General features: G+C 28.4%; 1 protein-coding gene across 1 annotated transcript in view; it reads left to right on the top strand.

The window, feature by feature from the left end:
- Positions 1-3,100: 3,100 nt before the first annotated feature.
- The window catches only part of hephl1b (hephaestin-like 1b), a 40,408-nt gene continuing 31,944 nt past the window's right edge, over positions 3,101-11,564 (top strand). The window contains exon 1 of the mRNA XM_056467463.1: positions 3,101-3,344. Within this exon, the coding sequence (XP_056323438.1) occupies positions 3,178-3,344 (167 nt within the window). The 5' untranslated portion in view covers positions 3,101-3,177. The remainder of the gene's footprint in view (positions 3,345-11,564) is intronic.

Genomic DNA, 11,564 nt, shown 5'->3' with positions numbered 1-11,564 from the left:
AGGAGAGGCGCCGACCCGAACAACTTCTTGTCTGCATGTTTTTATTTTAAAGCAGGGTTTCCCAAACTTGATTGAGGCTAGTGGCCCAAGGTAAATATAGTTACCATGGGCAATTTCCTTTTTTATAAAATGATATTTAAAAATAACTAGAATATTAACTAATACTAATACTATATATTACTAACTTGGGTGGTGCAGTGGCACAGTGGGTAGCGCTGTCACCTCACAGTAAGATGGTTGCTGGTTCAAGCTGGGTCAGTTGGCATTTTTGTGTGGATTTTGCATGTTCTCCCTGTGTTTGCGTGGGTTTCCGGTTTCCCCCACAGTCCAAATACATGTGCTATGTGAATTGAGTAAGCTAAATTGTCTGTAGTGTATGTCTGTGCAAGAGTGTATGGGTGTTTCCCAGTGATGGGTTGTAGCTAGAAAGGCATCCGCTGCGTAAAACATATGCTGGATAAGTTGGTGGTTAATTCTGCTGTGGCGATCCCTGATTAATAAAGGGAGAAAGAAAATGAATGAATGAATGAATGAATGACATATTTAAAAAAAAGAGAGAAAACCAAGTCAAGATAATAAAAGGCAAATTAATATCTCAACTTACACACAACAACTTTAAAAAAGTATGTTTTAGGTGATAATTTAAAAACGGTGAGTGATTCTGCAAGCTTGACCAACTGAAACAGTTAAGCAGAAACAACCACACTTATGATTGAGGGATTTCATTTTCACATCTAATTCTGTAAACCAATAAACATCACTTCAGTCTTGTCACTGTTTAAACATTTTCAAACGTCCAATTTTTAAAATTTCAGTAAGACATTAGGAGAGAGAAGACACATTAATGTCTGTTTTTGAAATCTGAGTATCAGCATGAAAGTGAAAATTAAGCTGGCCAAGTGGGAAAGGAAAAATACTAAAAAGTAGAAGGCCAAATACTGATCGGTGAACACCAGAGTGAAGTCATCCATCACAACAAACTGCTTGCGACCAGAAAGGTAGGACTCTCTGAAACCATTTCAATGCAGAACCTACAACTCCAAAAACAGACTCTAAGCCTGCGATCAAAATACTATGCAGTGTCAAAAGCTGCACTAATATTGAGAGGGATCAGTAACTAAAATGAACAAATTTTAACTAGCTGACCTTAATAATGCTGTTTCAGTGAACTTTTTTATAGAATCTAGATTACAGTGGCTCAAAAAGATCAGAAGAAAAAAAGATGAGAAAGCAGAAAAGCCACTGTTTGTTCAAGAATTCTGTCAAGAAATGGGAGAATTGAGGTGGGGTGGAAATTATTCTGGTTATTGCACTCCATGTTGTGAGTTTTTGGTATAGGGGTGACAGCAGCAATTTGAAGTGCTGTTGGTACAACACCAGTGTACAGGGAGACATTTATGATACTCAAAACAACAGGACAAACTTAATCAAAACATGAAATGAAAAGACAAAATGGTGAAAGTCACACCTTTTAATTTTCAAAAGAGAAAGGATGTCATAAATGGCAAAACTGGAGAGAGTGAGCCACCAGGAAATACAGAAATGTTAATGCAAAAAGTGGTAATGCGAGTGCAGTTCTGTTGCATTACAAACTTGAGCTGAATCAGGAACGTTAGAAAGGCTGTGATTTTTAAGAAGCCTACTGACTGAGTTTAGAGTTTCTCTGATTGCTCATAATTATTTGTTAAAAAGCAAACAACTCCATTCATCCATTGATGTCATTTTGCAACACATATAGCTCATCCCACAAATGTTTAGTACAAACGAGCATATTTGTTACATTCGTAACAGCATTTATGTATTATTGTCATGCTCTTCAAATACACGTGAACAAGTCACTGAATTTCACTACTGATAGTCCCTTATAATAACTGGTGCATGATAGTTTCACTACACATTTTCAATTCTGATGCAATGACTTTACAAAATCAACAGAAAATGTCTAGTGACAGGGAGTTTGCTTTTCACAACATGTTTGGTATTATGTTAATGTTGTTTTCTTGCTGTTACATCCATGAATTTGAGCACTGTGTAAATATATTATAGTTTCTTGCTGCTCATATCAGAGCACAGAGCACCCAGGGAAATATGGAGGCTCGTTTTCGAACTGAAAACAAAAAGTGCTTTAAATATTTTTGTACCATAATGTACAACATCAACCCAGACACTATATCAATTTTAACTATTAAACTATTAAATATATCACTTTTAACTATTACAAATGTTAATAAAAGTCTCTTTTTTGAACTTTTCGAGGATAAAAGTTGTTGGAAGAATTATGAATGACCCATAATACAATTTAAAAGCATAATTAATGGGGGAAAATAAAAAATATAATCACAAATACAAAAAACAGCTAATTTACAGATATTTTTTTACTTCGTTTATGCAATATAATGATACCACCAAGTCTACCAGTAGATTGTGGGAGGTCGAACAATTCATAGCCAGCAGGAGACAATTCATCAAAAAGAAGACCGTCAGATTCTTTGTGCCATGTTTCATCTAAACAGATTCAGCTTTTGTTCTACAATAACATCAGATTGGTCGGAAATTAGCATTAAAAAACATTTTGTTGTAGATAATACTGGAAAACAATTGTAATCTATGGTAAAAACAAATATGACCTCTCCAGTTATTGGAAATAATCAATGGATATTTAGTGGGCTAGAATAGCAGTTATCTGGCATTTATCATTCTGACAGGTCAAATATATGTTACAGACTCTTTTCATGTTTAAGCCCTGCTGAGAAATCCAGTAGGTGTGTTTAAGTACATGATAGCTGCTTTCTAGCTGGTCTAAGCTGGTCATTAGCTGTTGTAAGTTGATTGTTAACATCTACCATGTTCCGAATCCCATTCTAACTTCTTTAAACCCCTGCGACCATGTTATTTATTGCTCTGATAAATGGTTTATCAGTTTTCAACAACTTATAATCAGCCTGAATCAGCTAATGACAATAGTTACTATAGTAAGCTTGTCAGCTTTTACAGATGGACTCTTCCAACAGGGAAGGGCTTTCCATGAATTTAATGGGTGTGTGAAAGCCTGTCATCATGGCTCATGACTGGTCATCTTCATCTCTCTGCTGTCATATAATAATGCAGGGCTTCACAGATCTCTGCAGCAGAATTATTTGAGGGCTCTAGCTGGGCAGTTGTGTTTTTTCGGAGACTATGATTTCTTTCCTGGAGTTTTTGAGAAGCTTGAGCATCTTCTGTGCTGTTTTAGCACAGGTGTCTGGAGTGGAAAGAACCTTCTATATTGGGATTCGAGAGGAAGAGTGGGATTATGCACCAAGTGGAAAGAATATGATCAATGGGAAGCGTATTGCAGAGGATGAGTAAGAGATTAATTTATTCATATAAATAAATTAATGGATATATATTTACGTGATTATATTTACAATTAGTAATTCAACTTTTATCCATATAAAAAAATAAAACTACATAATAATTACACAATACACAGATTTAATAAATACAATTGCATACATACAGTATAACTGGTTATGTTTATGGTTTTATTTTAAAAGTCGACAATCGTAATTCATATATACAGACTTCCTTACAAGTGGGACCAAAACACTAGTATTAAATTATGTAAATAAGGATAGCAATATGAAGTAAACTGTGACATATTATTCCCAAAAGTTCTTCATACTGTAAACTAAAAACCAACAAGAGCTGGAAAAGCTGCAGCAGCAAGTCTGGGAAATTGCTGAAGTTCAGGTTTGTATGAAACTGGAGACTACAGGCTGTCATTGAGAATAAGGGTGAACAACAAATGTATACTATTGATACTGTAAACATTATCATATTAGTACTTGTCTGAAGTATTTATGGTGGATTGTAACTTTTTAATCAAAGTTATCTCATACTATCAAGATGAATTTATTCTGAAATAGTCTGCATTCTTGTGTTCTTGTCATATTTTATTATAATTTTCTAAACTATAGCAAATTAACTGAGATAATGTGAGAAATGTTGAGGGTATCATAACTTGTATATAAAATATATGCATACAGATAATATTCATTCATTCATTCATTCATTCGTTCTCCTTCGGCTTATTATCTTATTTATCAGGGGTCGCCACAGCGGAATGAACCGCTAATTATTCCGGCATATGATTTGCACAGCGGATGCCCCTTCAGCCGCAACCCAGTACTGGGAAATACAGAAATTATATATTTATTAAACAATGATTTTTATGCATAATCGCTAGCCATTGTGATATGCAGTTCGTCACCTTAGAATTATAAGGTTCTATCTGACATTTTTGTCAAAATTGAGTATTCACATATTCTTATTAAATGTCAACTTATTTACATTATATGATTTGTTTTATAAGTTGTTTACATTTTAAGACTTTTTATTTAAAAAACAAAAAAGATTTGATCTACAAAGTCAAACTCCAGCTTGGCTCTGTAAGGTTATTTCTGTGAGCCAATCAGCATTTCGAATGCACGCATGAGGGCCTTGTTACATTGTAATTACTCTGCGGTTACATTACAATTACATTGTAATTACATCCAAGAGAATATTTATAAACATGTTTTTTTTTGCATATTTCAAGTACTGCATTTGTGTATTTATATGTAAATATACACAGTACATAAGCAATTACAAACTATTATTTTGGATGTAATTACTATATTGTTATAACATTGTAAATACATTGTCATAACAATGTAATAACATTGCAATTACTACACTGATATCCCATTGTAATTACATATTATTAAAACATTTTAATAATATTGTATTAGCGTTGTAATTACTATATTGTTATAACATTGCATTTACATTGCTATAACAATGTAATGACATTATAATTGCTATTTGTTAAAGCATTGTAATTACATTGTTATAGCAATGTAAAAACATTGTAAATACTACTTCGTTGTAACAATGTAATTACATTGTCATTGCAACGTAATAACGTTGTAATTACTTAATTGTTATAACATTGTAATTACTGTACTGTTATAGCATTGAAATTACATTGTTATAGCAATGTAATAACGTTGTGATTGCTACGTTGTTATAATATTTTAATGACATTGTTATAACATTGTAATAATGTTGTTATTACTACATAGTCATACCATTGTAATTACATTGTTATAAGTAGGGCCAAACAGAATCTACGTACAGTTTTTGCTATTTAGGCGAAGAATTTTGTTAAAAATCTGTGGATTTATGCGGAATGATTTTGGGAGTATCATAACTAAAATCTTAATATATGAAGTAAAAAATAATACCGTTTTAACTTTTATTTATGTTAACAATGCAAATTCAATTAGATCCACTTTATTTGGTAAACAAAGCAAGTCTGTCATATATCTACTAAACAACAGAAAATATTACTTTACAAACTCTATTGTAAATGAATCATATGAACATTTTCATATTAGTCAATAATTATGCTGAAATTAATAAAAAAACTGAATAAATATAACTTTACACACATATACACAAGTAAATAAATAGAATCAATGATGGGCTAAATATCTGCAGAAATCTGCGGAATTCTACATGTGCAGATTTCGTGTGGGCCTAGTTATAACATTGTTACAACATTGTAATTACATCTATTAAATGATAATATTGTATATGTGTTTTGTATATTTTATGTACAGTACTGTATTGTCACTTTAGAATTTCTATCTGACATTTTTGTCAAAATTGAGTTATTCACATATTCTTATTAAATGACAACTTATTTACATTATGTGATTTTTTAAATAAGTTGTTTACATTTTAAGACTTTTTATTTAAAAACAAAAAAGGTTTTATCTACAAACTCTAGCTTGGCTCTATAAGGTTCTTTCTGTGAGACAATCAGCATTTCAAATTGTAATTACTATGCTGATACATTACTATTACAATGTAATAACATTGTAATTACATTGTTGTAACAGTGTAATAACATTGTACTTCCAATATTGTTCAAACATTGTAATTGCATTGTTATAACAGTGCAATAACATTGTAATTACTACATTGTTATACCATTGTAATTACATTGTTGTAACAGTGTGATAACAGTGTAATTCATATATTGTTCTAACATTGTAATTGCATTGTTATAACAGTGCAATTGCATTGTAATTACTACAATGGTAAACCATTGTAATTACATTGTTACAACATTGTAATTACATTGTTGAAACAGTGCAACAACATTGTAATTACTACATTGTTATACCATTGTAAATACATTGTTATTATATTGTAATAACATTGTAATTACTACATTCTTATGCCACTGTAATTACATTTTTATAACATTGTAAATTCATCTATGATAGTTTTGTATGTGATTTGTATATTTTATGTACAGTATTGTCATCTTAGAAATATAAGGTTTTATCTGTCATTTTTGTTATTCACATATTCCTATGAAATGACAACTTATTTACATTAGGTAATTACATTGTTGATACATTGTTATAACAACGTAATTACATTGTTGTAACAGTGTAATAACATTGTAATTCATATATTGTTCTAACATTGTAATTGCATTGTTATAACAGTGCAGTAACATTGTAACTACTACATTGTTATTCCATTGTAACTACATTGTTATAGCATTGTAATAACATTGTTATTACTACATTGTTATGCCACTGTAATTACATTGTTACAACGTTGTAAATTCATCTATGATAATATTGTATGTGATTTGTATATTTTATGTACAGTATTGTCATCTTAGAATATAAGGTTCTATCTGTCATTTTTGTTATTCACATATTCCTATTAAATGACAACTTATTTACATTAATTAATGATATTGTTATTACATTTTTATAACAACGTAATTACATTGTTATTACATTGCTATAACAATGTAATAACATTGTAATTACATTGTTGTAACAGTGTAATAACAGTGTGATTCATATATTGTTCTAACATTGTAATTGCATTGTTATAACTGTGCAATAGCATTGTAATTACTACATTGGCGTACCATTGTTATAACATTGTAAATATACATTGTTATAACAGTGCAATAACATTGTAATTACTACATTGTTATTCCATTGTAAATACATTGTTATTATATTGTGATAAAATTGTAATTACTATTCTTATGCCACTGTAATTACATTGTTATAACGTAAATTCATCTTTGATAGTATTGTATGTGATTTGTATATTTTATGTACAGTATTGTCATCTTAGAATTATAAGGTTCTATCAGTCAGTTTTGTTATTCACATATTCCTATTAAATGACAACTTATTAACATTAAGTAATTACATTGTAAATACATTGTTGTAACAGTGTAAAATCATTGTAATTCCTATATTGATCCAACATTGTAATTGCATTTTTATAACAGTGCAATAATATTGTAGTTACTACATTTTTGTACAATTGTAATTACATTGTTATAACATTGCTAAAACAACGTATTTACATTGTTGTTACATTGCTATAACAATGTAATAACATTTTATTTACATTGTTGTAACAGTGTAATAACTTTGTAATTCCTATATTGTTCTAAAATTGTAACTGCATTGTTATAACAGTGCAATAGCATTGTAATTACTACATTGGTATACCATTGTAATGACGTTGTTGTAACAGAGTAATAAAAGTGTAATTCATATATTGTTCTAACATTGTAAATGCATTAATATAACAGTGCAATAGCATTGTAGTTACTACATTGGTATAACATTGTAATTACATTGTTCTAACATTGTAATTACATTGTTATAACAGTGCAATAATGTTGAAATTAATACATTGTTATACAATTGTTATTACATTGTTGTAACAGTGTAATAACAGTGTAATTCATATATTGTTATACCATTGTAATTACATTGTTTTAACAGTGCAACAACATTGTACTTACTACATTGTTATTCCATTGTAATTACATTGTTATACCATTGTAAATTCATCTATGATAGTTTTGTGTGCGTAATAACATTGTATTTACATTGTTGTAACAGTGTAATAACTTTGTAATTCCTATATTGTTCTAAAATTGTAACTGCATTGTTATAACAGTGCATTAGCATTGTAATTACTACATTGGTATACCATTGTAATGACGTTGTTGTAACAGTGTACTAAAAGTGTAATTCATATATTGTTCTAACATTGTAAATGCATTGTTATAACAGTGCAATTGCATTGTAATTACTATGATAATATGATAATATGATAATAACTATGATAATTATGAAAATATTGTATGTGATTTGTATATTTTATGTACAGTATTGTCATCTTAGAATTATAAGGTTCTATCTGTCATTTTTGTTATTCACATATTCCTATTAAATGACAACTTATTTACATTAATTAATGATATTGTTATTACATTGTTATAACAACGTAATTACATTGTTATTACATTGCTATAACATTGTAATAAAATTGTAATTACATTGTTGTAACAGTTTAATAACAGTGTGATTCATATATTGTTCTAACATTGTAATTGCATTGTTATAACTGTGCAATAGCATTGTAATTACTACATTGGCGTACCATTGTTATAACATTGTAAATATACATTGTTATAACAGTGCAATAACATTGTAATTACTACATTGTTATTCCATTGTAAATACATTGTTATTATATTGTGATAACATTGTAATTACTATTCTTATGCCACTGTAATTACATTGTTATAACGTAAATTCATCTTTGATAGTATTGTATGTGATTTGTATATTTTATGTACAGTATTGTCATCTTAGAATTATAAGGTTCTATCAGTCAGTTTTGTTATTCACATATTCCTATTAAATGACAACTTATTAACATTAAGTAATTACATTGTAAATACATTGTTGTAACAGTGTAAAATCATTGTAATTCCTATATTGATCCAACATTGTAATTGCATTTTATAACAGTGCATTAGCGTTGTAATTACTACATTGTTATACCATTGTAATTACATTGTTGTAACAGTGTAATAGCGTTGTAAGTCTTATATTGATCCAACATTGAAATTGCATTGTTAAAACAGTGCAATAATATTGTAGTTACTACATTTTTGTACAATTGTAATTACATTGTTATAACATTGCTAAAACAACGTATTTACATTGTTGTTACATTGCTATAACAATGTAATAACATTTTATTTACATTGTTGTAACAGTGTAATAACTTTGTAATTCCTATATTGTTCTAAAATTGTAACTGCATTGTTATAACAGTGCAATAGCATTGTAATTACTACATTGGTATACCATTGTAATGACGTTGTTGTAACAGTGTAATAAAAGTGTAATTCATATATTGTTCTAACATTGTAAATGCATTAATTTAACAGTGCAATAGCATTGTAATTACTACATTGGTATAACATTGTAATTACATTGTTCTAACATTGTAATTACATTGTTATAACAGTGCAATAACGTTGAAATTAATACTTTGTTATACAATTGTTATTACATTGTTGTAACAGTGTAATAACAGTGTAAATCATATATTGTTATAACATTGTAATTACATTGTTTTACCAGTGCAACAACATTGAACTTACTACATTGTTATTCCATTGTAATTACATTGTTATACCATTGTAAATTCATCTATGATAGTTTTGTGTGCGATTTGTATATTTTATGTACAGTATTGTCATCTTAGAATTATAAGGTTCTATCTGTCATTTTTGTTATTCACATATTCCTATTAAATAACAACTTATTTACATTAAGTAAACACATTGTTATTACATTGCTATGACAATGTAATAACTTTACAGTTACATTGTTGTAAAAGTGTAGCATCATTGTAATTCTTATATCGATCCAACATTGCAATTGCATTGTTAAAACAGTGCAATAATATTGTAATTACTACATTTTTTGTACAATTGTAACTACATTGTTTTAACATTGTAATTACATTGCTATAACAATGTAATAACATTGTATTTACATTGTTGTAACAGTGTAATAACTTTGTAATTCCTATATTGTTCTAAAATTGTAACTGCATTGTTATAACAGTGCAATAGCATTGTAATTACTACATTGGTATACCATTGTAATGACGTTGTTGTAACAGTGTAATAAAAGTGTAATTCATATATTGTTCTAACATTGTAAATGCATTGTTATAACAGTGCAATAGCATTGTAATTACTACATTGGTATACAATTGTAATGACATTGTTGTAACAGTGTAATAACAGTGTAATTCATATATTGTTCTAACATTGTAAATGCATTAATATAACAGTGCAAAAGCATTGTTATTACTACATTGTTATGCCACTGTAATTACATTGTTACAACGTTGTAAATTCATCTATGATAATATTGTATGTGATTTGTATATTTTATGTACAGTATTGTCATCTTAGAATTATAAGGTTCTATCTGTCATTTTTGTTATTCACATATTCCTATTAAATGACAACTTATTTACATTAATTAATGATATTGTTATTCCATTTTTATAACAACGTAATTACATTGTTATTACATTGCTATAACAATGTAATAACATTGTAATTACATTGTTGTAACAGTGTAATAACAGTGTGATTCATATATTGTTCTAACATTGTAATTGCATTGTTATAACTGTGCAATAGCATTGTAATTACTACATTGGCGTACCATTGTTATAACATTGTAAATATACATTGTTATAACAGTGCAATAACATTGTAATTACTACATTGTTATTCCATTGTAAATACATTGTTATTATATTGTGATAACATTGTAATTACTATTCTTATGCCACTGTAATTACATTGTTATAACGTAAATTCATCTTTGATAGTATTGTATGTGATTTGTATATTTTATGTACAGTATTGTCATCTTAGAATTATAAGGTTCTATCAGTCAGTTTTGTTATTCACATATTCCTATTAAATGACAACTTATTAACATTAAGTAATTACATTGTAAATACATTGTTGTAACAGTGTAAAATCATTGTAATTCCTATATTGATCCAACATTGTAATTGCATTTTTATAACAGTGCAATAATATTGTAGTTACTACATTTTTGTACAATTGTAATTACATTGTATAACATTGCTAAAACAACGTATTTACATTGTTGTTACATTGCTATAACAATGTAATAACATTTTATTTACATTGTTGTAACAGTGTAATAACTTTGTAATTCCTATATTGTTCTAAAATTGTAACTGCATTGTTATAACAGTGCAATAGCATTGTAATTACTACATTGGTATACCATTGTAATGACGTTGTTGTAACAGAGTAATAAAAGTGTAATTCATATATTGTTCTAACATTGTAAATGCATTAATATAATAGCATTGCAATAGCATTGTAGTTACTACATTGGTATAACATTGTAATTACATTGTTCTAACATTGTAATTACATTGTTATAACAGTGCAATAATGTTGAAATTAATACATTGTTATACAATTGTTATTACATTGTTGTAACAGTGTAATAACAGTGTAATTCATATATTGTTATACCATTGTAATTACATTGTTTTAACAGTGCAACAACATTGTACTTACTACATTGTTATTCCATTGTAATTACATTGTTATA

Source organism: Danio aesculapii, chromosome 10 (assembly GCF_903798145.1).
Source record: "Danio aesculapii chromosome 10, fDanAes4.1, whole genome shotgun sequence".
Classification (NCBI taxonomy): domain Eukaryota; kingdom Metazoa; phylum Chordata; class Actinopteri; order Cypriniformes; family Danionidae; genus Danio; species Danio aesculapii.
The sequence above is the reverse complement of the archived record's forward strand: the minus strand, read 5'-3'. Positions and strand labels throughout refer to the sequence as shown.